The sequence below is a fragment of the Antedon bifida genome, chromosome 7, assembly GCF_963402885.1.
Source record: "Antedon bifida chromosome 7, ecAntBifi1.1, whole genome shotgun sequence".
In the NCBI taxonomy this organism is placed as follows: Eukaryota; Metazoa; Echinodermata; class Crinoidea; order Comatulida; family Antedonidae; genus Antedon; species Antedon bifida.
Window position 1 is genome coordinate 7,085,244 of NC_136232.1, and position 18,234 is coordinate 7,103,477.

The 18,234-nt window shown below is 32.9% G+C and overlaps 3 protein-coding genes across 4 annotated transcripts in view; 1 reads left to right on the forward strand and 2 right to left on the reverse strand.

Moving 5' to 3' along the window:
- The window catches only part of LOC144847682 (BET1-like protein), a 133,416-nt gene extending 121,904 nt beyond the window's left edge, over positions 1 to 11,512 (reverse strand). The window contains exon 1 of the mRNA XM_078704170.1: positions 11,508 to 11,512. The gene's annotated coding sequence lies outside the window, so the exon portion shown is untranslated. The remainder of the gene's footprint in view (positions 1 to 11,507) is intronic.
- On the forward strand, positions 1,741 to 9,394 carry LOC144847653 (isocitrate dehydrogenase [NADP] cytoplasmic-like). Its single transcript, XM_078704138.1, has 11 exons — positions 1,741 to 1,881; positions 2,743 to 2,782; positions 3,493 to 3,599; positions 4,589 to 4,675; positions 4,984 to 5,144; positions 5,340 to 5,554; positions 5,771 to 5,839; positions 6,414 to 6,565; positions 7,150 to 7,290; positions 7,802 to 7,964; positions 8,356 to 9,394. The coding sequence occupies exons 1-11, from the start codon at positions 1,866 to 1,868 to the stop codon at positions 8,432 to 8,434; spliced, it is 1,230 nt and encodes a 409-aa protein (XP_078560264.1). The 5' UTR covers positions 1,741 to 1,865; the 3' UTR covers positions 8,435 to 9,394.
- Positions 10,679 to 18,175, reverse strand: LOC144847655 (endoplasmic reticulum-Golgi intermediate compartment protein 2-like). Of its 2 annotated transcripts, none has more exons than XM_078704141.1 (11): positions 18,069 to 18,175; positions 17,381 to 17,533; positions 16,816 to 16,971; positions 16,264 to 16,378; positions 15,738 to 15,903; positions 15,484 to 15,571; positions 14,002 to 14,100; positions 13,458 to 13,555; positions 12,857 to 13,019; positions 12,196 to 12,275; positions 10,679 to 11,792 (listed from the first exon to the last, which is right to left on the reverse strand). In XM_078704141.1, the coding sequence occupies exons 2-11, from the start codon at positions 17,484 to 17,486 to the stop codon at positions 11,667 to 11,669; spliced, it is 1,197 nt and encodes a 398-aa protein (XP_078560267.1). In that variant the 5' UTR covers positions 17,487 to 17,533; positions 18,069 to 18,175; the 3' UTR covers positions 10,679 to 11,666. The 2 variants fall into 2 exon arrangements, with proteins under 2 accessions (XP_078560267.1, XP_078560266.1); XM_078704140.1 differs by having other exon boundaries at positions 17,381 to 17,558.
- Positions 18,176 to 18,234: the final 59 nt, after the last annotated feature.

The following is an 18,234-nucleotide window of genomic DNA, read 5'->3' on the forward strand; positions in this document are numbered from 1 at the left end:
GTCAGTCAATGATTTTTACCAGCACTTCTTACACAAGGACCCTAGTCTTAACAATGTCAAAACAGACAGATGATGTGTTACATGATCTTTCTGGTCAAAATACAATAAGAATTCTCATAAATTCTTTGAAGTTTTTTATCTTTTTCTCATGGATTCCACTATATATTGTAAACGGCCCAGTTTAAAATACGGTCTTGTGATGTGGTTAGAGTTAGATAACGTACTCGTGACCGTGTTAAACTAGCAACCCTAAATGAACTTAAACGGTTGAATTTATCATGTTATTTGCTGATGCTTGGTAATACAGGTATCTGCTATACTTAAATAAGGTTAAAAATACAATGCAATCGCGTACCAACGCCTCCCAATAATGGATACTGAAGTTGACAATATCGCTAGTGTAAACATGTTGATACAAACGTTAGCGTATGTGGAGATTATATCATATATTCTGGTTACCTATTAATAAAATGCCTATTTACAAACTACCTAACCTTTGAATGTTGTTGCTAGATAAGGTGTTGTCCAGGTATATTGTATAGACAAAGGTTATCGTTGTTTTGTGCGTTAAGGTGTTAAAACTGTATAAATTACTACACAGTTTTTTGCTGTGTCAGGTTTGCGACAGTGTTCATTTAATTTTTTTGTGAAATGATTTTAGATTTGAAGATTATATTAAATTGCTTCTCGATATTAATACACGTTGTGTGTCTTCTTCCTTTTTCATTTTACAAATATCGTCAGAGAAGAAACGAAACGAGCTCGCGCACGTATACATCATAAGTCGGGATAGCAGTAGGACGTAAACCACGCGGCCATGTGTTCAACATTCAAAATGCGCGCGCTGGCATATATGATGGGAAAGCCTATATTATTATTATTTATTCAGGCAAAAGATACACTTTACAAAATATTATACAAATCAACAAATTAAAAAACACGACGCAAGAAGAAAATATAAAATCATAGTCACTTATAGCATTATGAGCACGTGGAAGGGGGATGAATGCACGCGCGCGGCCGGAATGCATTTTACTCGACTACAAACATGAACTTTTACCATAAATTAATAATACTTATCCTCTGAATGTAATGGCCATATGAATATTGATCAACCTTCAAAATGCGCGCGTTGATGATATGGCCCATTGGGAAATGTACAAATAGCACTATGATCACATGGATTGTGGGAAGGGGATGGTGATGATTGCAAAAATGAAATGAAAGAAATTGCAGATGGAATTTCCGTCGGTAAAATATGTCTCTCTATACGTCGTCTGGTGGTGCATGGTATGCTACGCGCGCATAAGAAGCATACTCCATGTGTCCCATCCACACCTCTTCTTCTTCTTCGTATTTGGAGCCAACTTCATATGTGAAGACTCTGCTCCTCCAACTCTGTTTTGCTAGCTCTACTGTATTTGGTTGTGTACTACACCATATAGGATTAATATTTCATAATGGAATTGTGGGTGGTAGAAATATCTGGACAGTAAAAGTGTAATAAACAATTGTTTGAATATTGTATATTTAAAAATACACTATCACTCACTAATGTAGTGTATGTATTTTTTGACATGTCATTGGTTGAAACTTGCAGCACAGAGAGGGCGACACACCGGATTTTAATTGGAGAGCGAATACGTGTAGTGTGTGTGTGAGCTGAGGAGGAGGATCGAGGGAGGCGTGGCGAGTTTATTTGAAGTACCGGCGTTTTGTTTCGTCATCACACCGACACAACACACGTCACACTCAGTACACAAAATTGATTTACGACTTTTTGTCAGTCGGTTTTTTACACATCAAAAGAAGCGAACGTTTATAAAATTAGTTTATCTTCAGACTTTAAAAATCCGTGCATCATTATGTCAAAAATACAAGGTAATTATTCAATTAGGCTAGGTAGTATTTATTAATATATAAAATAAAGTTAGGCTAAGCCAGGCTAGCCTAGCTAGCTAGTTAAAATGCCCGGCGGTGGTCCTCGATGATGTCCTCGACCTCAGAAGGTTATTTATGTAAGTAGACTAGGCCTAGGCTGTCTGCCTCCTCGAGTAGGCCTAGTCCAAATTTGAAAAATGATTTTAAAAAGTGTAGCGAACTGCTAAACAATAAATTAAAAGGCCAGATGTTTTTATGTTCGCCATTATTAATCTTCACACCCCTCTCTTGTGTTTTGGTATCAACCATAAATCTTTGACTTTCAAAATGACCTTGTGGATAGCCTTCTATTTTAGAATGTCATATTTAGGTTTGAAAAATGACAGTCATGATGATGATGTTTTTTAACTCACTCATTATATGCATGAGTGATTTAAATTGTAATAAAAAAATAAATAAAATGCTAACTAAATGCTGGTGGTATGCTTATGTATACTTGTGGGGTGGGGAGTATTTTGTGTCCAAATTGAGCCTAAATAAAATTAGGGGGTGTGATTATGCTCGACCATAGGATTTATTATTATACCTTGGTCGTACGATAATATTATAATATAGGAGAAAATTTATTTATATGACTAAATTGTAATAAGATTATTTCCTAATAATAATATTACTTTAAATTGTTTTTAAATACCTCTTGTGGGAAATTCCAATCTTCCATCTTATGCCAATTATAATATAATACCTGTAATAGATTTTGTATTATCAATATTGTGAGAAGAAAAATAAATTTATGAAAACAAGAATGACACCAGTCTGTTTAAATTAATTAAATAATTATCATGAATGTACTTTTTTTAGGTGGAACAGTAGTAGAAGCTAAGGGCGATGAAATGACAAGGTAAGTTATTTTATTTTACTGGCATTTAACTTTAAAAAAAAAAAAATTTTGCAGGCATCAATCACAAGGTATTTATTTATTTCGAGAAACAAGTTTGTGTCAATTTCATGAATTTTATTTCAGGTACAAGTTACTAATATACTCAATACAACTACTGTATATGAATTAATATATTTAGTGAATCCAGGATTTATAATGGGGTGGGGTGCACTACTATCGCTTATTCTTTGAATTTTACCCATAACTTTCTCCGAACCAATTTGGTATGAGTATGAATATAAAATGATTCTATGGGATCCACAATCTAGAATCATTTCTTCCAGAGCTACTTGAATAATATGGTATTGTTTGATCTAGATTTGAAATCAGGAACTAGCTGTGAGTTAGCAAATAATAGACTACAGTAGGTCTTTAAAAATGGTTTACTTTATAATGGATAATTTGAAATGAATCTACACAATTAAAAAAAAAAACACCCAGTGTAGTTGTACCAGCAGAAACCGTAATATTACAAATCTCATAGGCAAATTCACATTACTTCAAGCACCCTTCTTCCCCCCCCCCCCCCCTCCCTACTAGAAATTACAACTTCAAAATCCTGGATCCACCACTGCAACTCTTCCAAATAGCAAATAGAATTTAACTTAAATGAATTATTGAGATTTAAAATCACATCTTTTTTCCCCCTTTTTTTGTTTTTGCAATAATAGGATCATCTGGGAGTTGATAAAAGAAAAGCTTATATTCCCGTTTGTAGATCTAGATCTTAAGACCTTTGACCTCGGAATTGAACACAGGGATGCTACATCGGACAAAGGTTTGTATATTCTTTTGTACCAGTATTGTTACATTCATCTTTTATGTTCGTTAATTACACTGGTAGGAGGTATATTAATCTAGCCTATACAACAGTCAGTTAGTCAAGCAATGCAATCCATTGTAATCAGATTTCGGATATACCCTCAACATTTACAATGGTTGTGGAGGTACCCTCTAAAGCTCTGTCTACACTATCAAACTAGTTTGAAAAAAAAGTGTGATGTGACCAAATATGGTAGTTACATGCTTAAATATGGTAGAGATATGACATCATCATGTCCATACATTTTTTTGTCACATAAATAAAGTTTGATAGTGTAGACAGAGCTTAAATCATATTCAAGGAGATTTACTTGGTTGTTTTCAAGTTTCAATGCCCATAGTCCAAAAGTTAAAAAATACAGAATTAACCCACTGATACACACAGTTATGATACAGTAGCATTTAATAATAATTTTTTTCTTATTTCTCCTGGTACTTTGGCTCATAGATGCCTAAACCGGAATTGCAATAAAAATATATTAATATTTTTAACTATCTATATAGTAATATTTGTTATATCATACACTTCTGCTAGTCTTGAATAAAATATGGGTTAAATTGTTAAATTTAAATACAGTTTACTATTATCATGATACAATAAATTATGTAACTACATACTTTTATTATCAATTATATGATAAAATATTATATTATCATATGGTTGTAATGTAAGCAATTGGTAAACTGAGACTGTATAGCATAAGATAATTCTTTTAATATATAAACAAAGTATGTTGTTTCCCGACTTATTTTCAATTATTATTTAAAAATATGTTTTGCACAATACTCGGTATAGCCTGTAATTTCCTCTATAATATTGTGTTGTAATTCCATACAGTTTGTAAGAGTTTAGAGTGTGCTAAATCCATAAACATATTCAGTATGTTTTACACACCCATACTATTCAGTATACACTTTAAATTTATCCACTTTGTTTTCATACAGTGACTGTTGAATGTGCTGAAGCCATTGCTAAATACAATGTAGGAATCAAATGCGCTACAATTACCCCAGATGAAAAGCGTGTAGAAGGTAAGTAGTATAGTAGAACCTCTATTAAGGTAATTAATTTAGCTTTGGACCCAACAGCGTTCCCTTAATAAAGCTCTGTCTACACTATCAAACTTTATGTGACAAAAATATATGGACATGATGATGTCATATCACTACCATATTTGGGTATATTACTACCATGTTTGGGCACATCACACTTTTTTTGTCAAACTAGTTTGATAGTGTAGACAGATATTTACGGTGTCCCTATATTTTCCTTCATTCATTTAAAAAAAAAAGTTTATCATAGGAGTCTTCACACAAAATGTTTAATTTTTATTCCTTAGAATTTAATCTGAAGAAAATGTGGAAGTCTCCAAATGGAACGATTCGAAATATACTCGGAGGAACGGTGTTTCGTCAAGCGATTATTTGCTCAAACATTCCTCGCTTAGTTGTCACGTGGAAGAAACCAATCGTAATTGGAAGGCACGCTCATGCCGACCAGGTCAGTAATGCGTTGTCTACACTATCAAACTAGTTTGACAAAAAAAGTGTGATGTGCCCAAATATGGCAGTGATATGCCCACATATGGTAGTAATATGACATCATCGTGTCATGATTGACTGATTTAGCCTCATGCATTTCTACATCTTATCTTGAATCATTTAATGAATCAATTTTACCGTTATTCTTTTCCAGTATAAAGCAACCGATTTTGTTGTGCCAAGTGCCGGTAAGGTCGAGATGACCTTTACACCCACCGACGGTTCAGAACCAATGAAATTCGTTGTTCATGACTTCATCGATGGTGGCGGCGTTGCTATGGGGATGTACAACACTGACAAATCAATATGTGACTTTGCTCATAGCTCATTTAAATATGCACTTAATCTTCGATATCCACTTTATTTAAGGTAATTACATCATTAATCATTTAAAACAAATGTTTTATACTTACTTAGTCCAAACTTAGATTCCTCCATAATTTCCTATCTGCCAGTGTGACAGCCAGTTCCTCTCTCTGCATACCAGTATCCGTCTGTAGTGCATCAATGTATGTGAGTGCTGGTCTTCCTTGATTTATGGATTACTTTAACTCTTTGCTTTACTTGATTAATATTTTTTTTCAGTACAAAGAACACTATTCTTAAGAAATATGATGGTCGATTTAAAGATATATTTCAAGAAATCTATGAAAAGTAAGAGAACACATTTTATTTATTAAAAAAGCTGGAATTCAGGAAGCCTGAATATCATGCGATGCTATTATATAGAGCATGACCTCAGTTGGGTCAATGTAATTATAGTATTTTAAATATAATAAAAGTAGTAGTATACCAATATATGCTCCATAAATCAAGAATGTATTGTAGATGGAGTATTCTATATATTTAAGCTTAGAGTTGCTAATTTGTCTTTTTCTTTTTTGTAAGTTTTTTTATATGGATGAAATATTGTAATTGTGTTTAACTACTGTGGAGTAGCTTTGTGTCAGCGTGTTAAGTAATTGGTCAGATGTTTTGCCCTACTCTGACATAATTTGTACTTTATACTAAGTACATTGAGAGCGCTTGCGGAAAAAATTGAAAAAGAAATTTTCAGGTGGGACTCGAACCCACGACCTCCAGATCACTAGCCTGGAGTTCGTACCTCTAGACCACCGTGCTTGCGCTGATGGCTAGGGGTTAGATTTGAAAGAATTTAAAATTACTGAAAAGTGTTTTTCGTTGTGTATATATGCTGTTATAAATTTCTTTATACTTATTCTTAAAGGTCTTACAAGAGTGAATATGAAGCAAAAGGTATTTGGTATGAACATAGACTCATAGATGACATGGTTGCCTATGCAATGAAGTCCGAGGGAGGCTTTGTGTGGGCGTGCAAGAATTACGATGGTGATGTCCAATCGGATTCTGTAGCACAAGGTAGATTTTATTTACATATTTTTGTGATCCAATTTCAGAAATATTGCCACATATTTCATATTTATTTATATACTACTTGAGGTTCACCCATCCAATATGGACAGGTACCATCTAATTAGGGAATTCATAATAACCTTTCTGTGACCTGTGACATAGAGAAAATGGCCGAACTATGAGAGCATTGGGTTAGTGCTATTATAATCTCCTTATATTGGGGCGACTTTTTCTCATTCTCACAGATTTCCTCATCTTTATCGTTTCAAATTATTTAATTACATTTCAGTATATCATCGGGCAGTTTAGAATTAATGTTCTATGCCCAATAAATAAATATATATATATAAGCCCCAGTGGTCTAATGGTTAGGACATCTGCCTATCAAGCAGGAGGTCCGGGTTCAATCTCGGTTGGGGCGACTTTTACACATTCTAACAGATTTCCTCATCTTATCGTTTCAAATTAATTAATTAAATTTCAGTATATCACCGGGCAGTTTAGAATTAATGTTCTATGCCTAATGTGTTTATATATATATATATATATATATGTAATATTTATTTTTTTATTATTTTGTTTCAATTTAGGATATGGTTCGTTAGGAATGATGACAAGCGTATTAATATGTCCTGATGGAAAGACCGTTGAATCCGAAGCGGCACACGGAACTGTTACACGTCATTATCGATTCCACCAACAAGGAAAAGAAACTTCCACAAACTCAGTTGGTATGTATAGTTTGTAAGATATAGTCAACTCTCCCAATACTGGACTTTTTGAAATCTGAATACTTTCCCAAATCCAGACTTTTCTTGAGGTCCATTTTCATTATTAAAAACACATTAAGAATACCAGAGATATTAGTTCAGTCCAAGGGTGTCCAGTATTCAGAGTACTGAAACATTAAAAAAACAATCTAACATATATGATATATGTAGAGTTATGGCCAGAAAGTGTATGTATTTTTTCCTTTTGTTAAACCATAAAAATAGACTATTTTGCTACGTTTTGGTGACTTGCATCGGTAGCATTTTTCAAGCGAGTGACGTGTTGATTGTTTATCATCACTCATCGTATCTCGGTGCTGTCTAGCGCCACCACTTGTTCTTGTGTCAGCTTTTCACTGGTATCCACCTTCGATGTGTCCTGGGTGTAACTAAGTAGCATGTTATCATATGTGTGACTTGACTGATCTCTGTTCATGTTGTAAAAAAATAATATTTATAAATTGTTTTTCAGCTTCCATATTTGCATGGACAAGAGGCCTAGCTCACCGTGCTAAACTTGATAAGAACGAAGCCTTACAAAGGTTCTCACAAAGCCTTGAAGAGGCTTGTATAGAGACTATTGAGGCTGGCTTCATGACTAAAGACTTAGCTATATGTATCAAAGGCGCTGCACAGTAAGTTTTTTAATTTTCTTCAATATTTAATTATCTTGTCATGATCAGTAGCGAATCCAGGATTTTGAATGAATAATTGTAGGGCTTATTAAATAATTGTAAATTGAGTTCTGTTTGAATGTTATATACCTAAATAATTAAGTTAAATCTTATGTAGTGTAGCAATAATTTGGTGCTTCTCTTAATTGTTCGGAAGTGATTTCTATATTGGGACAACATTTTTTTTAAATCAAAATTGGGGTTGCGATTTAGGGGAGGGGGTTATTAGGTTGTCAATGCCAGATTTATGATTAGTTATTACATGTTATTCAACTTTCTGCCCTTCCGACTAATTTATTTTATGAGTAGATTAACACAACCAATCTAAAAATACTTTTTCTTTTTCTTACAGTGTACAGCGCTCTGATTACCTCAATACGTTTGAGTATCTTGACAAGGTTGCTGATAACCTAAGAGCAAAGCTCAAGTGACTAGGACTTGCAAAACTATAATTTTAAAGATGTAATGTCCCCCAAAAACGTGAAAAATGAAAATTAATAAAAGAAAAAAGACTAAATAGATTATTTTGTAGTTCTTCCATAGAAAAAACACATTTTTACAAAAGGAATAGTTAAAAAAAAAATAAACAGTTAAATTCAACCAAAAACCCATGGACTTCCAGCCAATTTGACTATTTTTTGCTTTAATTATACAGTTTTTTCAGGTAAATATATTTTTTAAGATCCAACTTTGGTCAAAGTGATAACTATGACATTAAAATGGCATATTAAAAAAACATTTAAAGCAATTGTTTTTTAGTGGGACAATATATCTTTTTAAAGTTTTATAAATTTTAATCTTTTATAGATTGTATATCAGACCACCATTTTTGTAGGTTACCTATTTTAGATTTTAATTATTTATTAGACAGAAAAAACAATTAAAATAAAAAATTGTAAGAACAATCGGCACAAAAACACCAATGATTAATACAGTTATTTTTTTCAACTCTTAAAAATAACAGATTAAAAAAAATAAAAGTTTGACCTTAAATGATTATATTAATTAATATATTAATTTTTTAACAGTGTTTACACACATTACATTGTTTTATTAATATAGAGGTTGAATAATTGATTTTAATGAATATGAATATTACAATACAAACACTACCGATGAATTTTTGTTTTAAATAGTAATAATGTACAATATTTTGTACAAATACCACAAACTTTGAGATTTTATAGAAACGGTTTTCAATAGTAAATAATACTGATTTATTTTTACAATTGGAACCATATATTCTCGAAAAACCATTCATATGATGGAAAAAAACAATACATGTAAACATGTAGGCCTAGTTACAATATTGTGCTATAGTAGCACTTGTCAGGGAAATGCATACAGAAATACTTCCATCTTCAATAAGAATATTTATAGCAGTAGCTGTAGTATTAGTTAGTGTCCATGCAATGTTGTATACAGTATTTATATAATGTTTATATTGTTCTGTATTTGTAGAGTAATAAAACCATTAAGCAAAATGTGTACTTTTCAAATTAATATGCTAATATAAATATTTGTTCACATAACTGGTTACTATGGCTTTATAAGATGTTGATTTTGACCTTTCCTTTTTTTTTCCATGAACTGGTTACTATATCATAATTGAAATTCGCTTTTTATTTAAATATCTGGTTACTATATTTTTTCAAAAAATGGCAAGATTTGCGTTATCATAATCTTATGGAGTCATAGTAACCAGTTATGTCAAAAAATAAAAGGGTCAAAATTTGGTCATTTTTCGAAAATTGCCCTGTACTATAGTACAGGGATTTTTTCAAAAATGGCCAAAATATCGACTTTTTAAAATTCAATTATTATGCAATAATATTGCCATATATACACATATATTGCGTTATCATCATCTTATAGAGTCATAGTAACCAGTTATGTCAAAAAATAAAAGTGTCAAAATTTGGTCTTTTCTCGAAAATTGCCCTGTACTATAGTACAGGGATTTTTCCAAAAATAGCCAAAATATCGACTTTTTAAAATTCAATTATTATGCAATAATATTGCCATATATGCATATAAATTGCGTTATCATCTTCTTATAGAGTCACAGCAACCAGTTATGTCAAAAAATAAGTGTCGAAATTTGGTCATGTTTCGAAAATGTCTGTGTACTATAGTACAGGGATTTTTTCAAAAATGGCCAAAATATCGACTTTTTAAAATTCAATTATTATGCAATAATATTGCCATATACCGGTATGCATATATATTGCGTTATCATCATCTTATAGAGTCATAGTAACCAGTTATGTCAAAAATAAAAGTGTCGAAATTTGGTCATTTTTCGAAAATTTTCGTGTACTATAGTACAGGGATTTTTTCAAAAATGGCCAAAATATCGACTTTTTAAAATTAAATTATTATGAAATAATATTGCCATATATGCACATATATTGCGTTATCATCATCTTATAGTCATAGTAGCCAGTTATGTCAAAAAATAAAAGGGTCGAAATTTGTTTTCGAAAATTTCCCTGTGCTATAGGCCTAGTACAGGGATTTTTCCAAAAATGGCCAAAATATCGACCATTTTTGTTCTTGACCGAACTGGTTGCTATGGCTCCATAAGAGCGTGACAACACGTGTCATTCTCTTGTCCTCTAGTCTTGTGAGCAAGTTTTATACTCTCTAATTCAAATACAAAACAACATTAGTGATAAGAATAATAAGTAAAAATTTATTAAATATTAAGTTAAGTCTTTGTGACATACAAAGGCACGTTATTATTATCTGATAGAACTTTATTTTCAGTTTTCTTGTTTTTATGAAAATAATAATATTATTGACACGGCCCAAAGTGCATGTAATAGTCGACTGTGAGTCAAATTCATTGTCTTCTATCAGCACAATTATTTTAATTTTTAAAACAGTCAAATAAATAATGAAATGAAGCTAGCAACAATCCCAGAATAAAACAAATTTTAAATAATTAACTTGTTTGGTGGGAAAAACATTTCTTTTAAAGAAAAATATGACACTAAGCTAAGGGCTTCTATTAAAAAATCATTACAGAATAGTTTTCTTAGATCTATAATAGTTTTCTTAGATCTAGATCAGAATCAATAGATAAACCATATTTAAAATTGGTTCCTTTTATGTGGACCTGTTTCTGTTGGCAAGGGAATACCGTTTTTATGAAATATGGTATTTAAATCCTAATTGTCTTGTAGGAATAGGCCTTAAGAGGATTCAACTATGGAGTATAAATTAGAAACTGCTTAATCCTACTGCCATATATGGTAAATTTAGTTAAGACATACAATATGGTAACCCTAGTTATATGCAGCTATATACGAAACAATGGAATGTATAATATATTAAAAACAATTAAAACTTAATACGATTATTTATTGCTAACATTGTTAAAGTTTAAAATATTTAGATATACTGTAATAGAAACATCGTTCCTATTATATTACAAATTGTTTTTAATTTTGTATTTAGTGTTTACTTGCTGTTTTATCTCACCTTTAAGTATTTCCAGTATGTTGTTTTTCTTTTCCTTAATTTACTATTTTAATTTAATGTAAATTGTAAAATAAAAGCAATTAATTTTTTAAAGGAAAAATAGACCACAATATTGAATAAATTGAATTTTAAAGTTAAAAATATAAATTAAATAATAAGTAAACCATAAACGTATCATCATGTTTGTGGAGCAGCAATATTAAATTGTGGTTGTTTTATTTGCGACGGTAAATTTATATTTTGATCGTCGACTAACTTGTGTCCAGCAACAGAAGGTGAACCAGGAGACCGTGGAACATTAGCCTGTAAAAAATAGTAGCGTTTATTAGCCAAAGAGCAGAAAGATCAGTTACTATTCAGGGGACACCACTACTAAGGGGACTTTTTTGTGAACCGAAAGTGATCCTTTATAGGGTTCTACAGTAGTATATTTTTTTTTTTAAATATGACACTAAGACCAGAAAGATCAGTTACTATTCAGGGGACACCCCTATTAAGAGGACTTTTTTGTGAACTGAAAGTGTTCTTTTATAGGGTTCTACAGTACTATTTTTTTAAAGAAAAATATGACACTAAGACCAGAAAGATCACTTACTATTCAGGGGACAAGACTATTAACAACATATTAACTTTTTTGGGAACCGAAAGTCTCCTTTTATAGGGTTCTACAGTAGTATTCTGAGAATATAGACAGGTCTTCACTTACCTCGTCCAGTTTCGTTGTTTTATATTTAAATTGGCAGCAAACTATATTGAATATAAATCCTATAAATGAATGTAACATTCCTGAAAGAGAATTAAAAGTCAATAGCAATTTCTCAGACGCATCTAATTATATACCATGCAAGGGCGTGTGGCGCAGTGTGTTGGACGTTGGATTACTGTTTTGAATCCAACTCTCACCACATTGCTTGTATCCTTTAGACTTACATTTGCCTCTCTCCACCCAGGTGTATAAAATGGGTACCGGTTAGATCAGGACACAACTTTGCACTGATTACTAATTGCATTATTATGGGAGTATGTTTCCATACGTGTTTGATCCAAAAAAATGACTGGAGTAATAATATGCAGTGCATTTAGAGCTTGCTTAAATGCGCTATATAAAAATTAACTATTATTATTATTCAGTTATGATAACACTTAATGGCTGACTGGGTTCATGTACAAATCTATCAAGTTTTTTGGAGTTAAAGTGGCATCTCTCCGTATGGAAATTTGAAGATAGTTGTCATGACAGCTGTCTCTCCCCAGTTATCCATTTTTTATTTGTTTTCATTTACTGAAATAAACACATTATATTGCAATTGAAAATGCTTCTTTAACTAAATGAAAACATGTATGAAAAAATATAGGTAATAGTTTACCTGACGTGGCAAATATGCCTCCGACAATACCGCATAGACGCACTAAAAACTGCGAATATGGTTCATGAACTTCAGTAACTTTGACTTTAATTGATGAAAGCTCATATTTGAAAAAAATACCAGTGACCCCATGACTGCCCTTGGAGTGGTTGATTACTCGTACCTAGGAAAAAAATTAAAGAATAAAGTAACGTATACAACTGGGTGTGCAAAACTCTGTTTCTCTCGGGGTGGAGAGAGGCAAACGTAAGTAAAATGTCTTGCTTAAAGCTCTGTCTACAATATCAAACTACTTTGACAAAAAAATGATGTGCCAAATATGGTAGTGATAGGACATCATCATGTCTATATATGGGCATATAGATAGTGTACACAGAGCTTAAGGACACAAGCAATGGGACAAGTTTTGGATTTGAACAATCAATAGTTCAACATACTGTGACAAACACCCTTAGGTTAATGGTTGTCTAGACCTACTGATCCGTTGAAACTATTGCGTGAAGTGCACCCCAATGTGTGTATTTACAATACACACTAAAGCCTTTCAGAATTTTCCCATTCGCCAAAGATGGGAAGGCATGAAAGTAGTGACTTTTCTTACCCTTTCTGTAACTGCAAACTGACTTGTGTCAGCCTTAGCTGCTCTCGTCTTCACTTTTGTTGGAACAACTTGAATAAAATACTGATATAACATTAAACCTGGGAAAACAATAATAATGATAAATGCATTTAAATATAAACCCAACAATAGTTTTTGTACCACATGCAACACATTTCCTTGCTTTATGTTATTTTGTATCTCTATTGAGATCCAGCCACTGATACCCACAGCATTGTCATTTTGTTATTGCTTATTTTATTTTGTATCTCCATTGAGATCCAGCCACTGATACCCACAGCATTGTCATTTTTTCAGTGCTTATTTTATTTTGTATCTCCATTGAGATCCAGCCACTGATACCCACAGCATTGTCATTTTGTTATTGCTTATATTATTTTGTATCTCCATTGAGATCCAGCTACTGATACCCACAGCATTGTCATTTTTTCAGTAATTTGCCTTTGGATTTAAATATATATAGGCCCTATATTAACAATTGATTTTTGTTGTGAACTTTGACCTGGTCGAAGATTAAGCAACTTACTTTCATTAGATGTTTTCATTTCACCATCAAGTGGATTAATAATTCCAGGTGTTGGTACACCAAAAGAAAAATGATCAATCCTATGGGAAAAGTTAGTAGCTATAAAACAAAAATAGAAAGTTATTATCAAAATGTGTTTAATAATAATATAATCATGTTCATACAATTTAATTTCAAACATATATTTTCTTTCAATCCATTAAAACAAAACATTACAAATTATGATTTTTTCTTTTTTTAAATAAAGAAATTGAAAGAGTCAGGTAAGCCTGACAGACAAAACAAAAAAATAGAAAATAAATATAAATAAAATAAGAACTGTGAATCATAAAACCTTATTTAGCTTATTTTTTATTTATTTCACTCCAAACCAACAGCAAAACATTGCCACTAACAGGCTGGTTAAAATCTACTTTAGATAAAACATATACCGTATATTTCGGTGTATAAGTCGCACTTTTGACACGCAAATTTGACCTCTAAATTAAGGGTGCGTCTTATACACCGAACATAAATGCCTCACCACACAGATTGTACATATCGTCACCTCGTTGGCTAGGCCTGAGTAGGCTAGGCCTAGTTACAGTGTACTAACGTAACGGCAACCTGCTTCTGCCTAGTTTTCAAGGCATTTTAGCGTGATGTTATACTAAATATGATGAAAAGATTTGTTCATTATGGAGCTGTTTTAGGCGCTCCGATAAAATTTCATTTGTAAACGTTTACGATTGGAATAGGCCTAGTATTTATTTATAGTTATACGCACGATCGCCGACCGCCGTACCCCCAGCGCAAGCCCTTCTTGGCTGGCGGGGCCACATGGTGTACGGTATTCGACTAGTATATTCTCCAGTTGATTATAGCATGGACCTAGCGTACACACTTCTCTGATACATAGATACTAATCGAATCAATTGTCCGTGAAAACGTGCGCCCTCTCGAAATGATCGTGTTACACACACGGTCATGCACTCGATGTTGCGGGTGCGAAACTCATGAATAACAAGTTAGAAAGAACTTGTTGAGGCTGGGCGCGGCTGAGCCTAGGTTTGAAAAAACCTAAATAAAGGACGCCGTTGTAGATATAACAAAATATATTATTACAATAATATTGATTACAATTTAAAAAAACATTGTTTTGATGAAATATAAAGTGCGTCTTATACATCGACGATATAAAAAATGCCGATATTTTACTCTCAGTAAAGCGTGGTTCCCACTTGCGACGCAACGCAAGGACGTAACGCAACGCAAGTGAATTGACCAATCACAAGCGATGGCTTATTCGCTTGTGATTGCTAACTGTCTATAACTTCGCTTGTCATTGGTTAAAACGCTTGCGTTGCGTTTACGTCCTTGCGTTACGTTCTAGTGGGAACCACGCTTTAGGGGGTGCGTCTTATACACAGGTGCGACTTATACACCGAAATATACGGTAATTGATTATACAGACAGAAAAACAAGATAACATTGAACACTTACCAGTATTACCAGTTACAAGTGATAAATGGGCGTGGCCCCTTGGGTGTGGTATCGTCTTGCCAAGGGTAACATGAAAATTACCTGCAACCTAAAAGAAAATTTTAAAGGAGAAGTTACAAAAAAATATCTGAATTTCTAGAGATTAATAAGTTTTTCTATGTTCATTGGATGGAGTTTCAAAAACATAACTTTTGTAACTGTTTAAAGCATAACAAAATAATTTATGCAAAACACATCCTCTATACTATGCTTACTTTATTCACAACAACATGTCCATGCACGCGACAAGCATCGTTTTTTTGACCTGGTGTTCGCTTAAGTTTTGCTGACAATTGTTTTGTTCCATCTAAACCAGATTTGTATAAAATATCTTGAATGGCGTGATCATCACTTTTTACATCTCGTATTATTGATAATTGTCTAAAAAGAGAAAGTTGAAAAGCATGAGCAAGTATTAGTGGTGTAAATGGCGTGGTAAGATGGTATTCTACTTCCAACTTCATGATTCCAAGTCCAAATCCTATACAGTCAACTCTTCCAATACCTGACTCTCTGAAAATCGGAAACTCTCTCAAGTACAAACAGTCCCACATTCATTTTTACGATTAAAAACACATTCCAAATACCAGACTTTTCAGAAAATCAGACTTATTTGGCCAGCACAAAGGTGCCTGGTATTGGGGAGTTGACTGTATAATCCTTTACACACTTTTAGATTATATTAACTATAATTTTCACAGACAAAGCATCATAAATGTTTAACCAATAAATGACCTGTACCTGTAACGATCAGCTTGTTCTTCTGAGAGTTCAAAGGTCGTAGACTCTTCTTGAAGTGAACTATATAGACTCATGGCTGGATCTCCAGCAACATCAACTACATCTGCACCAACATCTGTAAAACATAAGAATTTGAAAAGGATGTTGGTTTTAAGGCCTTGTCTACACTATCAAACTTTATGTGACAAAAAAATGTGATGTGCCCATATATGGACATGATGATGTCATATCACTACCATATTTGGAAATATCACACTTTTTTGTCATAGTTTGATAGTGTAGACAAAGCTTAAGATACACTTTGTAGTTGTCTATTAGATTGCCATTTTCCAAGTAATTCTTAACCAAATAATAGTGGCACTGTGGTTTGGTAGTTAATGTACTTGCTTAACAATCTCAGGGTCTTTGGTTCAAATCCTCTCACAATTCCAGGTTTTTTCCGACTGCCAATTTAGTCTCATATTTAGAAAGCTGGAGTTTCTTATTCTGTAGATTGGCAAGCAAACTCATTAGTTGAGGTTTTTATTCTAAGAATAAATAGTCAATACTCACTAATACATGGCATCGCCACAGTAACATCAACATTGATTCGTAGCTTACTAAATAGGTCATCGTCCACGTCGTATTCATATTTCATTCGTGTATCGCTATAGTAACGTATCTCCGATACTATCAGGATAATGATTAATATGAATGTTAGAATAGAGACTGAAATAAAAAAAAGAGAAAAAATTAAATTGTTGTATTTTTTTTAATTTGCTAGACACCCTTAAAGGGTCTTTCACACTTGTTCTGGCCATACTGGAACTAGTGTTAACTCATCTTAAATAGTTTTTTTTACTTATATATATATATTTAGGCAAATTTCCAACGATAACCAGACCTCCTTGGGATAACCATAAGCGAATTCATTCACTATCCTTCTTAAAGTTGGCAATCCTGTTCACAAGACATACATACACAAGATGCTCTACATAAACAAAGTTTTTGGGAGTGGAGTTATACATTGTCATTAGAAAAAATCTCGACACTGACAGGACTTGAACCCAGGACCCTTGGATTGGTAGCCAAGCATCATACCCACCAAGTCAGAACTTCACTTCGAGTGAAATATTACCTGTTCCTCCACTGCTTGTCGTTGTCTGATAGTCTTCCGGTACTTTTGGGAAGGCATCAAGCTCCTTAACCACTTTAAGAGTTGTTTTTCGATTGAAACGCCTCATTCTCTCATGGAAGTAGTAGTCTTTTATTGCAAACAAAATTAACACACCTAAAGAGTAAACAGTCGTGACCAGCTGAGCGTAAAAAAAAACAAAAACATAGGGTTTTTAGGACACCATGTTAATTTAAAAATTGTTTAAAATTTATTGTAAAATGTTTTTAAAAGATTGGCCTGTATGATTGAAGAAATTAGACAAATTTTATATAGGGCCTAGGCTATACAATTTTAAATTAAATTTCAAGAGCCATTCTTCTTCGATAAATAATGATTATCAGTAGTATGAACATGATAAGTCTAAACCGTATGAAGTATGATAGCTAGCACATTCATGAAGAAAACCACCACAGCTAGGCCATCTCTCTTCAAAAACGCACAGCGGCTGCATCCAGGACCAGGTCATTTCAGCAGCCGGCCATGGCATGAAATCCTGGCTGGATAAAGCATGGAGGTTACCTCCATCGGCATGGATGAAGTTTGTGTGCTTGTTGGCCTTCAACACCTATCAAATAATTTACTAATACTAGAATAAAGGTTATCTAAAATAAAATCTATATATGTCGACCTTTTCCCATTATAAACCTACAATTATTTACGCCGGTTTATAGTATATTTTTCAGCATAAAACGTTATTTATTGTCAAAATTAACAACAACATCTTCTCTCTCACTTCTTGTTTTTTTCTTTCTTCCGCCAGACACGAAACCTCAATGCACATGCGCAGTGGTAGTACACGTCACGTTGTTGTTGAC